Source organism: Triticum aestivum, chromosome 4A (assembly GCF_018294505.1).
Source record: "Triticum aestivum cultivar Chinese Spring chromosome 4A, IWGSC CS RefSeq v2.1, whole genome shotgun sequence".
Lineage (NCBI taxonomy): Eukaryota > Viridiplantae > Streptophyta > Magnoliopsida > Poales > Poaceae > Triticum > Triticum aestivum.
In genome coordinates this window covers 686706787-686719877 of record NC_057803.1, presented here as the reverse complement: position 1 = coordinate 686719877, position 13091 = coordinate 686706787, and the positions used below count along the sequence as shown (strand labels likewise).

The following is a 13091-nucleotide window of genomic DNA, read 5'->3' as shown; positions in this document are numbered from 1 at the left end:
CGCGCGCGATCTACAAGGGTATGTAGATGCACTCCTCTCTCCCTCGTTGCTAGATGACTCCATAGATTGATCTTGGTGCTGTGTAGAAAATTTTAAAATTCTGCTACGTTCCCCAACACACTCTCACCCTTCCATCATTGCTAGCCTCTTCGGTATCGTGCATTGCCCTTTCTCACAGTGAGAGTTGGTGCAAACTTCGTTGGTGCATCCAAACCCCGTGATATGATACGCTCTTTCACACATAAACCTCCTTATATCTTCCTCAAAATAGCCACCATACCTACCTATTATGGCATTTCCATAGCCATTCCGAGATATATTGCCATGCAACTTTCCACCATTCCGTTTATCATGACACATCCATCATTGTCATATTGCTTAGCATGATCATGTAGTTGACATAGTATTTGTGGCAAAGCCACCATTCATAATTCTTTCATACATGTCACTCTTGGTTCATTGCATATCCCGGTACACCGCCAGAGGCATTCATATAGAGTCATACTTTGTTCTAGTATCGAGTTGTAATCTTTGAGTTGTAAATAAATAGAAGTGTGATGATCATCATTAATAGAGCATTGTCCCAAAAAGGGAAAAGCCAAATAAAAAAAGAAGGCCAAATAAAAAAAGAAAAAAAAAGGCTAAATTAAAAAATAAAAATAAAAGGGACAATGCTACTATCCTTTTTTCCACACTTGTGCTTCAAAGTAGCACCATGATCTTCATGATAGAGAGTCTCTTGTTTTGTCACTTTCATATACTAGTGGGAAATTTTTCATTATAGAACTTCGCTTGTATATTCCAACAACGGGCCTCCTCAAGTGCCCTAGGTCTTCGTGAGCAAGCAAGTTGGTGCACACCCACTTAGTTTCTTTTGTTGAGCTTTCATACATTTATAGCTCTAGTGCATCCGTTGCATGGCAATCCCTACTCCTTGCATTAACATCAATCGATGGGCATCTCCATAGCCCATTGATTAGCCTCGTTGATGTGAGACTTTCTCCTTTTTTGTCTTCTCCACATAACCCCCATCATCATATTCTATTCCACCCATAGTGCTATGTCCATGGCTCGCGCTCATGTATTGCGTGAAAGTTTATAGGTTTGAGATTACTAAAGTATGAAACAATTGCTTGGCTTGTCATCGGGGTTGTGCATGATGAGAGAATTCTTGTGTGATAAAAATGGAGCATGACTAAACTATATGATTTTGTAGGGATGAACTTTCTTTGGCCATGTTATTTTGAGAAGACATGATTGCTTAGTTAGTATGCTTGAAGTATTATTGTTTCTATGTCAATATTAAACTTTTGTCTTGAATCTTTCGGATATGAATATTCATACCACAATTAAGAAGAATTACATTGAAATTATGCCAAGTAGCATTCCACATCAAAAATTCTATTTTTATCATTTACCTACTCGAGGACGAGCAGGAATTAAGCTTGGGGATGCTGATACGTCTCCAACGTATCTATAATTTTTTATTGTTCCATGCTATTATATTATCTGTTTTGGATGTTTATGGGCTTTATTATACACTTTTATATTATTTTTGGGACTAACCTATTAACCCAGAGCCCAGTGCCAGTTTCTGTTTTTTCCTTGTTTTAGAGTATCGCAGAAAAGGAAAATCAAATGGAGTCCAATTGACCTAAAACTTCACGGAATTTATTTTTAGAAGGAAAGCAACACGGGAGACTTGGAGTCCACGTAAGGGAAGCAACGAGGAAGCCATGAGGCAGGGGCGCGCCCTCCACCCTTGTGGGCCCCTCGTGGCTCCCCTGACGTACTTCTTCCTCCTATATATGCCTATATACCCTAAAATGATCGGGGAGCACAATAGATTGGGAGTTCCGCCGCCAGAAGCCTCCGTAGCCACCAAAAGCCAATCTAGACCCGTTCCGGCACCCTGCCGGAGGGGGAATCCCTCTCCGGTGGCCATCTTCATCATCCCGATGCTCTCCATGACGAGGAGGGAGTAGTTCTCCCTCGGGGCTAAGGGTATGTACCAGTAGCTATGTGTTTGATCTCTCTCTCTCTCTCTCTCGTGTTCTTGAGGTGATACGATCTTGATGTATCGTGAGCTTTGCTATTATAGTTGGATCTTATGATGTCTTCTCCCCCCTCTACTCTCTTGTAATGGATTGAGTTTCCCCTTGGAAGTTATCTTATCGGATTGAGTCTTTAAAGATTTGAGAACACTTGATGTATGTCTTGCCGTGCGTATCTGTGGTGACAATGGGATATCACGTGATTCACTTGATGTATGTTTTAGTGATCAACTTGCGGGTTCCGCCCATGAACCTATGCATAGGGGTTGGCACACGTTTTCGTCGTGATTCCCCGGTAGGAACTTTGGGGCACTCTTTGAGGTTCTATGTGTTGGTTGAATAGATGAATCTGAGATTGTGTGATGCATATCATATAATCATACCCACGGATACTTGAGGTGACATTGGAGTATCTAGGTGACATTAGGGTTTTGGTTGATTTGTATCTTAAGTTGTTATTCTAGTACGAACTCTAGGGCTGTTTGTGACACTTATAGGAATAGCCCAACGGATTGATTGGAAAGAATAACTTTGAGGTGGTTTCGTACCCTACCATAATCTCTTCGTTTGTTCTCTGCTATTAGTGACTTTGGAGTGACTCTTTGTTGCATGTTGAGGGATAGTTATGTAATCCAATTATGTTATTATTGTTGAGAGAACTTGCACTAGTGAAAGTATGAACCCTAGGCCTTGTTTCCTATCGTTGCAATACCGTTTATGCTCACTTTTATCATTAGTTACCTTGATGTTTTTATATTTTCAGATTAAAAATACCCATATCTACTATCCATATACCACTTGTATCACCATCTCTTCTCCGAACTAGTGCGCCTATACAATTTACCATTGTATTGGGTGTGTTGGGGACACAAGAGACTCTTTGTTATTTGGTTGAAGGGTTGCTTGAGAGAGACCATCTTCATCCCACGCCTTCTACGGATTGATAAACCTTAGGTCATCCACTTGAGGGAAATTTGCTACTGTCCTACAAACCTCTGCACTTGGAGGCCCAACAATGTCTACAAGAAGAAGGTTGTGTAGTAGACATCACTCAACAACCAACTTGGCTATTTTATCTTCGCTCTTGCGATGAGCAGCCTGTTCGACTCTTAAGTCTTCGGCTGCCTTTAGGGCGGCCGCATCACTCCTCCTGGATTGTTCCTTGGCCCGGGCAAGTTCCGCCCGAAGGGTCTCCACGGCGGCAGCTTCATCTACAATCACAACATATTATAGATACTAGCATCATGCTCCTCTTAATATTTGTTGACCACCCAAAAATACATACCCTGTGCCTCGTCAAGCCGCTTGTTCACAAGCGCAATGTCGGCACCTGCCGCGTCAAGTTACCGGCTCATTCCGACCAACTCAGTAGTCCGGTCAGCCACCGGACTATCAGCCGCCTACACATGAAAGCAACCTGATCATTACTTGGGACTACGATCCTCTGTTTGCCGCCTCTGGACAGCAACCAGAGTCTCAGGGGCTACTATCTGTATAGAGCACGCCTAGCGTGTGCGGTACCATCAAAAAATTTATATATTATTTTGCGTACCTCAAAGCCTCTTAGCAGGCTCGTAAAAGCTTCATGCAACCCACTTGTGGCGGATGAGATCCTCTCAACCACCGTACCCATTAAAGTACGATGCTCCTCTGAGAAAGCCGCTTGCTCCAAAAGACTCATCAGTGCGTCCAGGTTGCGCACCGGATAGTCCCAGACTCTTTCTGTTGCTCTCCTTAGGAGACGAATGCTCCGGGCTTCGCGTGGACGAAGGGTTACCTTCTGGCCTTGGCGGATCAGCAGAAATCCTCCGTGATGACACCTCAGGGTCGTCCGCTCCAGGAGGCGGGGAGGCGTTTTGCTCTCCATCATCTCCGGAAGAAGATCCCCCGAAGACGAACTCTGTTGAGAAGGGCTACGAGCCGGACTGCAAGATATATGTCTCGGTTATTGTCCTTGGAGATAAAGCAGGATATATTTACCAAAAGTACTCTTGATTCACTTACAGCTCGGTGGAGGGCTGGCCCCCTTGCGGGCACTGTGCGGTAAGGACGCCCTCCGGGGCAGGCCCTCCTGGCGAAGGTTTCTTCCCTCGTTTGGAAACCTTCATTTCCAAGTCTTCAGGGGCGGTCCTTTTCCTTCCTTGGGGAGAGGGGATTCTGGATTCTTCTCCCTGATTATCCTCCTTCGCAGAGACACTAATTCCCCCGGTTTGGATGAGTAATGCATGAGGCCCGCTTTTGGCTTCTTTATCCCTCCCTTTTATCTTCTCCTGATGGCACTTGATAAAGTGCGTGCTCAAGCATCCTGGCTAGTACAGGATCCGGTGAGCCTTCAGGAAGGAGGGCCGAACACCTGATCATCTTCGCCTTTTTTATCCAGTCCTGGCCAAGAGCATTTTTTTTAGAATGATGTTATGACAAATGAAAAGACGACGTGTTCGGTCGCAGAATTACTTACATGGGTATCTGGACGATTGTAGTTTAGACCCGCATCCTCGGTGGTGTCCGGACACTTTATTCATGATCCGAAGAACAATCCATACATCCCTTCAAGCATCATGCCGAAGAATTGCTGAATAGTTCGCGGTTCTTCTGGGTTGAACTCCCACATACGGAGAGATCGACGTTGGCATGGCAGGACCCGACGAACTAGCATAACTTGCATTACCTTGACGAGACTAACATCCCTCTTGAGGAGATCTCGGATGTGACTTTGCAATGTCAGCACGTCATTAACTGGCCCCCAGTCCATCCCCTTGTTGACCCATGATGCCAGTTGTGGCGGGGGGGGGGGGGCGAACGAAAGGAGGGGGCAGCTAGCCACTTAGTACTTCGGGGAGCTATGATGTAAAACCACCCCCGCTGCCATAAGTTGGACACCTGGGTGAAAGGATCGATATGGTTGACTAGAGGGGGGATGAATAGGTGACTACCAATTTTTACTTTTCTTTACCAAATTAAACTCTGCATCAAAGTAGGTTGTCTAGATGTGCAACTAGGTGAGCAACCTATATGATGCAATAACAACAAGCATACAAGCAAGCAAGGGAAGAAACACTAAAGATCTTGCACAAGTAAAGGTAAGAGATAACCAAGAGTGGATCCGGTGAAGACGAGGATGTGTTACCGAAGTTCCTTCCTTTTGAAGGGAAGTACGTCTCCGTTAGAGCGGTGTGGAGGCACAATGCTCCCCAAAAGGCCACTAGGGCCACCGTATTCTCCTCACGCCCTCACACAATGCGAGATGCCGTGATTCCACTATTGGTGCCCTTGAAGGCGGCGACCGAACCTTTACAAACAAGGTTGGGGCAATCTCCACAACTTAATCGGAGGCTCCCAACAAGACCACGAAGCTTCACCACAATGGACTATGGCTCCATGGTGACCTCAACCGTCTAGGGTGCTCAAACACCCAAGAGTAACAAGATCCGCTAGGGATGAGTGGGGGAATCGAAAATCTCTTGGTGGAAGTGTAGATCGGGGCCTTCTCAACCACTCCCGAGCAAATCAACAAGTTTGATTGGCTAAAGAGATAGATCGGGCAAAATGGAGCTTGGAGCATTTAATGGAGCTTGAGCAATAAATGGAGCTTGGGGGAGGAAGAGGTAGGTCAAAGAGAAGAAGGGGACTCCCTTTTATAGTGGGGGCAACAATCCAACCGTTGCCCCCCACCAACCAGCCCCGCACAGGGCAGTACTACCGCTGAGAGGGGGCGGTACTACCGCCAGGACAGCGGTACTGCCACGCCAGCCAGCGGCACTGCCACGTAGAGGAGACTAGTAAGGAAAGGACCCAAACGCGGTACTACCGCGGTGGTAGGGGCGGTACTACCGCTCCTGGAACGGTACTACCGCCTCTACAACCGCAACTAGTGCCGCAAAACCCGACACGAGAAAAAGACCTCTCGAATCGAGGCAGTAGGAGCCAGACTGCCCGGCGGTACTACGGCAGCGGGGTCACGGGCGGTACTACCGCTGTGGAGCGGTACTGCCACTTGTGACCCTTCGGCCGTACTACCGCTGGCAGTGCGGTACTATCGTTGGGGCGCATAAGAGAGAGAGAGAGAGAATCTCTCAAAGATGCTGAGGACGAGGCGGAGGTGCCAGGCACCCCAGCGGTACTACTGCTGTGGAGCCACGGGCGGTACTACCGCTGTGGAGCGGTACTGCCGCTTGTGGCTCCTCAGCGGTACTACCGCTGGGTGCACGGTACTACCGCTTGGACCCAGACAGGACAAGGAAGAGAGAAGAGAACTCTACAATGGAATGGAAAAGCTCGGAGGGTGAGAAGCTGATGTGTACGTGATGATTCCACCCATGCAATACCCCAGCGGTCCCCCTCTTGATAGTATTGTGCCCTCTACGCAACTAGTCCACCGAGAAAGAAATGAAAGAGCTACACCGTCTTGAAATACACTCAGAGGGGAAGAAAGCGTCTCGTGCCAGGGGAGAATCTGTGAATTATTCAAAGCACAAGATTAGTCCACAAACATGTTGTCATCAATCACCAAAACTACCTTGAGAGAGATATGCCGTAACACCGGGAAGGAACCCTTTGGCCATGGAGCATCGGCGCCTTTGCTTATTATGGCACCTCCACATTCTGCGTGTCGCCCATCGATCATCTTCGGCTTCACATTGAAGGTCTTGAGCCATAAGCCGAAGTGTGGGGTGATGCGGAGGAAGGCCTCACACACGACGATAAACGACGAGATGTGAAGGATGGAATCTGGGGCTAGATTGTGGAAATCGAGCTCGTAATAGAACATAAGCCCTCTAACAAAGGGATCAAGACTAAAGCCTAGCCCTCGGAGGAAGTGGGAAACAAATACGACACTCTCGTTGGGTTCGGGAGTGGGGATGACCTGCCCTTGAGCGGGCAGCCTGTGCGAGATTTCGGCGGTCAGATACCTGGCTTCTCTTAGTTTCTTGATGTCCTCCTCTGTGACAGAAGAGGCCATCCACCGGCCTTGAAGGTTGGATCCGGACATGGTAGAAGGTCCGAAGCGCTTAACCTGAGCCTTGGGTGTTGGAACTCGAGGTGAGGGAAGGGAAGGATTGAGCGCGAGAAGAAAAGGATAGGCCTTGGCCCCTTTATAAAGAGGGCGAATATCAGGCGTCCTCCGCGTGACCGTTTGGAACTTGCCTAAAATCGAGGAGTCATACTAACAAGCACGATTGGGTTACCCACACCCGTATTGATGAGAATCCCATGATAAGGGGAACACGATCTCTGCTTCGACAAGACGTGCCAATAAAACCGCCTCGCAACACGTGCAGTGGCTGGTTGAGAAAAATGGTTCGAATAATGACCGGGCCATGGCGTGATGTCACGTTATGAACAATTGTCAGCAGATTAGATTTGTGGAAATATTATACTCTCTACGGTGGTATGTGGAATTTGTTTTGCAGAGCCGGACACGATCCTTGTGTTCAAAATCTTCCATGGAGTATTTGGAGAAGGAACCCGCCATGCAATGTCGAAGACAATCTGCGCGCAGGACTCATCGTCATTGAAGTCTGGTTCAGGGGCTACTGAGGGAGTCCTGGATTGGGGGGGGGGGTCCTCGGACAGCCGGGCTATATATTTTGGCCGGACTGTTGGACTATGAAGATACAAGATTGAAGACTTCGTCTCGCGTCCGAGTGAGACTCTCCTTTGCGTGGAAGGAAAGCTTGGCAATTCGGATATATAGATATCCTCCTTTGTAACCGACTCCGTGTAACCTTAGCCCCCTCCGGTGTCAATATAAACCGGAGGGTTTAGTCCGTAGGACAACGTCAATCAGAATCATATGCCAACTTCTAGGGTTTAGCCTCTACGATCTCGTGGTAGATCAACTCTTATAATACTTATATCATCAAGATCAATCAAGCAGGAAGTAGGGTATTACCTCCATCTAGAGGGCCCGAACCTGGGTAAACATTGTGTCCCCCGCCTTCTATTACCATCAGCCTTAGACGCACAGTTCAGGACCCCCTACCCGAGATCCGTCGGTTTTGACACCGACAGAGGGGGCGACTCCCCCGCATGGCGCGCCCCTGCTGGCCGCCGACCTCCTCCTTCCCCCCTTTATATACGGGGGCGGGGGGCACCCCAAAGGACACCAAGAAATCTCTTAGCCGTGTGTGGTGCCCCCCTCCACAGTTTACTCCTCCGGTCATAGCATCGTAGTGCTTAGGTGAAGCCCTGCGCGGATCACATCACCATCACCGTCACCACGCCGTCGTGCTGTCGAAACTCTCTCTCGACCCTCTACTGGATCAAGAGCTCGAGGGACGTCATCGAGCTGAACGTGTGTTGAACACGGAGGTGCCGTACGTTCGGTACTTGGATCGGTTGGATTGTGAACACGTTCGACTACATCAACCGCGTTAACATAATGCTGCCGCTTTCGGTCTACGAGGGTACGTGGACACACTCTCTCCGTCTCGTTGCATCTCCTAGATAGATCTTGCGTGATCGTAATTTTTTTTTTAAAATTACATGCTACGTTCCCCAATAATCGTGACCGCGCCCTATCAGATCTGCGCCTCCCCTCCCAACCGACCGTTGACCTTGTGTGCGCGCCATGCGTGCCAGCCACCCTCACGCATCGCGCACAACAACCCGCCAGATCCGGTCCGACCCATGGCAGCAGGCTCCGAAGCTGCGACTACCTGCCTCCGGCGCGCTCCTTGCCTGCTCGCACGCCACAGCCGCGTCAACGTCGTGGCCACCTTCCTACACGCGCGCCGGTAGCAGTGAAGCGTTCGCATCAACCCCTCGTCACCCAGCTGAGCCCCGCATCTTAGCAGGCAAGCCGCCCCTGGCCTGCACTGCTCGTGTCCCAGCGAGATGGAGAAGTCCCCACCATTTGCCCCGCAGTGCCCTCTAATGGCTGCGAGGAGGGGGGTGGGTGGGGGCAACGGCAGCGGTGATTTGGGGTTTCTCCCGGGCCGCTGCAAGGAACGACACGAAAATGACCCATGAAAACAAGTATAATTGGGACAAGTATGCAAAGTGCTAAAAAGGCACGCAAGGAGCTATCCTTGGGCTTTGGATCGGCGGAGGAGCCGAGATGGCGGCGTGGATCAACCACGGCAACCAAGACGTGACACTTCTTTTTTTTTTTTTTGAACTTAGACGTGACACTTCTTGGGAAGCGTTGTTTGTTTGGTAGGGCCAACCCCACGGGATCTTGCCGACAGAGTTTTGTTTTTCCACATCAAAAAATGCGCCAAACAGCAGTAGGATATTGCAACCTCGCGGAAGCACGCGAAAATCGGACGGATCCACGAAAAACTCGGCACCGTCGGCCGTCCGTTTCGCTGCCATATAAACGTAGGCCGTACTCCACTCAGACCTTCTTTTTCTCTTCCTTCTGCGCAAACCGAATTCGGCGAGAGGATTTTCCAACCAATTCGTCACAACAAAATCGTACTACTACTACTTAAAACAGAAACGTGAATGAACTTTGTATAAGTAAATATAGGTAACTCACCCAGATTAAATAAATAAATTAAACCAAAAGCGATTATTAATAATTTACAAAATACTGTAACTAATCGTCTTTCCCCATTACCACCAGACGAGGCGAGAGCAGTTCCCTCTGCGTCTGCGTCCATCCATCATCCGTCGTCTTCTTCCCCCCTCCCATCCCATCCCATCCCATCCCATCCGCGCTCGGCGGCCCTGTCCCTTTCCCCTCTGCTTTCCTCATCCCCTCTGCCCCGCCTTTCCCATCGCAGACGCAGGCGCAGGCGCAGGCGACTCGATCCTCTCCCTCCCTCCCTCCCTCCCTCCCTCGTCCTATCCCCAATAGGGCAAACCGCGTTCTTGATTGTCGGGCCGGGCCGTCCCGCCGGGCACGGATGTCGTCTCCGAGCAAGCGCCGGGAGATGGACCTCATGAAGCTGTGAGCACGCGCAATGGAACCCCGCACATAGATTTCTTGTGGGTGTACGGGGATTTTCACGGCGGATTCCCTGATCTGTGTTTCCGGTGCTTTCTTTGCAGGATGATGAGCGACTACAAGGTCGAGACGGTGAACGACGGGATGCAGGAGTTCCTCGTCGAATTCCGCGGGCCCGAAGAGAGTACGTGCCCGCGTTTCTTCTTCTTCTTAGAACCGATTTGATGATTCGCTTCTTCTCGCCTATAGTAGCCTCTGGTTTCTGAATCTAGATATAGATATATACTACTAGCACAAGTTTCGAGATTTCCTTCTTCTGCTCATTCTACCGATTTAGCTCAAGAGCAACGCCGAATATATAGATCTCAATGTTTTAACGTCGCTGGCAGCTTCCCTTGCATGTTGACGCCTTTAGCTCTTGTTAAGCTTCAGTGATTATGTTTCCATACCAGCCCAGCAATATAAGATGAGTTGCTACAATGGTTGACTGCTGCTCTCAGTGATGGATTTTAATATTAACAGGTCTCTACCAAGGAGGTGTATGGAAGGTTCGAGTAGAACTGCCCGATGCGTATCCTTACAGGTCTCCGTCGATTGGTTTCGTTAATAAGATATATCACCCGAATGTCGATGAACTGTGAGTGTTCTCTCGAATTCAGTATTCATGCTCAGTCGATCCGAAACTATGATGCTATAACTTTCTAGTATTTCCTAACCACTTGTGGATGAATGCAAATTGTAGGTCTGGTTCCGTCTGCTTGGATGTCATTAACCAGACATGGAGCCCAATGTTTGGTAAATTCTAATCTCTCTATTTCATTGTTCTTTAGACGAACATGCTAATTAGCTTCCTTACATTCTCTGTATAAACGCAGAGCTCTACGGTTGTTGTTATGACAATCTTCTAACCTTGCAACTGTATAATACTTTTTTACAGATCTTGTCAATGTGTTTGAAGTCTTCCTTCCGCAACTTTTGTTATATCCAAATCCCTCTGATCCATTGAATGGAGAAGCTGCTGCACTCTTGATGCGTGATCGCCCTGCTTATGAGCAAAAAGTGAAAGGTGATTATATTTATTTAACACACATCTCTCTAGTAAAACTTTTATCCATTGGATTATCTTTACGCTCCTTCCAAACTAGTGTAAAGAGGGAATTCATCTCTTTCATAGACATGGTGGCCTCGCACCCTGACTTGTCTTTTTAACTTACAATGCCGAGTTCATCTAGACAATAAACAATCGTAATTCATAACTAATAAATGCGTGTGTTGCACTCGGACTTGTTGTATGGACGTGGCGGCTTGCTTTATACATAAAGCGGCGCGAAAGCCTGCATTTAGTAACTAAAAAATGTGTGTGTTGCACTCGGACTTGTTGTATGGACGTGGCGGCTTCTTTGTACATAAAGCGGCGTGAAAGCCTGTATTTAGTAACTAATAAATGCATGTCAGAGACCTCTTTTGGATAGGTTTTAGCTAAGAAGCCTCCAAAGAATGTTGGTTTGTTGCAGTTGTTCTTTTGGGCGTTCAGTTATATGTTCTATATAGCAATCTAAATTTACCTGATAGGTTACATAGTTATGTATGTAATCTGAGTAGGCTTCAGACCCATAAGCGCATAGCGTAAGTTTTAACCTGTTGCTTGCTGCCTGGTTACCATAGATTGGCTGCAGTAGCCAGTAGGTTAAATTTATGTGGTACAAGGAGATGCTTGCGTAGTTATAACTTGTGTATGGTTTTATCTCATCTAGAAATCAAAATACAAGTTCGTTTATGGGAAATTGCTGCATAAAATTTGACCTGGCTGCTCATTTACCTGCGCCCAAGTCTAATATCCCAACTTGTATGCATATTGTTTGTGCATATAAGGTGATGCATATCAGCATCAAATTTGCACAACATCAAGTAATTAGACTATTATTGATGAGAGGGGGTGTTTGGTCAGCATGGGATGGGTAGGTACAATTTTTTCGAGCAACTGGCAGGAGCTCTGCCTATTAGTTAAGTTGAAAAGGAGACGGTCTGTACAAGCACCTGTGGCATGTTTGCTAGAAAACATGCCAAAACCCAAATAACCAAGAAACAATACTGGTTTTATCCTGGATGTGGGATCATGAGGTAATGCGATAAGTAATTGTAATCATGGAAGACCTCCAGAGGAAGTGAGAAACATGTTGTAGTTGTATCGTGCTAGAGACCTGGCAGTGTGTCCAAATCTTCTGATGCAGCTTGTGTTTGCTGAGGCAGCTTGTGCTTCTAGGATGAGATGGAGACGCTTTGCTTTATTCGAATATATGGTTCTTAGTCATTAGTCATGTAGCTAAATCAAACTTAAGAAGACTATATCTGATATATTGAGCGCAGAACTCATCAGGAGATACTATTTTCGTAACCATATGCATGTTTGTTGGATCATGCTCTCTTCCGTGGTACTTGTAAGCTGACTTCTATTGCTACTGGTTCTGCAGAATTCTGCGAGAAATATGCCAAGCCAGAGGATGCGGGTATAACCCCAGAAGATAATTCGAGCGACGAAGAGCTGAGCGAAGAAGACGACGATGACTCCGGTGACGATGAGCCCATACTGGGCCATGCAGACCCATAGTCAGTTCAGGACCTGTTTCTCCGGCGCAATTTGCACACAATGTTTTGTTGCAGCAACTGCAATTAAACAGCCTGTAGTTCGTCCAAGCCCAAGTCTGAATGCCATGTAAATAAGTGCACTGTCAGTGTTTTCAAATGTTACCTCCAGCCTCAGTTTAATATGCAGCAGCACTTAAATTTACCTTCTGAGATGGATGTGCGTCATCGATCGAAAACAAGTTGTTTGTTAAAGGTCACAGTTGAAAAGCGAGAATTCTCGTCGATTTCCTACGGGATCGAGCTGTTTTCTGGTGAAATTCCTGCGCTCCAAACTGTTCCTAGCTGAATGAACACTATAAGTTGGTGCAAATAAATATGTGGTTCTCTCTTCAGTTTGGGGGTTCAGTAGTTAGTTTGTACTCCATCTGTTTCAAAATATTTGAAGTTCTAGATTTGTCCTAATTCTACAGAAAAATGTACAGACATGTACAACATCAAATAAGTCTTCTTACATTTATACTATAAAAATATCTGCTCATGCTATATATGGTTGGTTG

General features: G+C 47.2%; 1 protein-coding gene across 1 annotated transcript; it reads left to right on the top strand.

The window, feature by feature from the left end:
• Nucleotides 1-9652: 9652 nt before the first annotated feature.
• Nucleotides 9653-12825, top strand: LOC123088149 (ubiquitin-conjugating enzyme E2 4). Its single transcript, XM_044510321.1, has 6 exons — nucleotides 9653-9951; nucleotides 10053-10132; nucleotides 10471-10585; nucleotides 10691-10743; nucleotides 10886-11014; nucleotides 12420-12825. Exons 1-6 carry the CDS (start codon nucleotides 9908-9910, stop codon nucleotides 12554-12556), a joined length of 558 nt encoding a protein of 185 aa, XP_044366256.1. The 5' UTR covers nucleotides 9653-9907; the 3' UTR covers nucleotides 12557-12825.
• The last annotated feature ends 266 nt before the right edge of the window (nucleotides 12826-13091 follow it).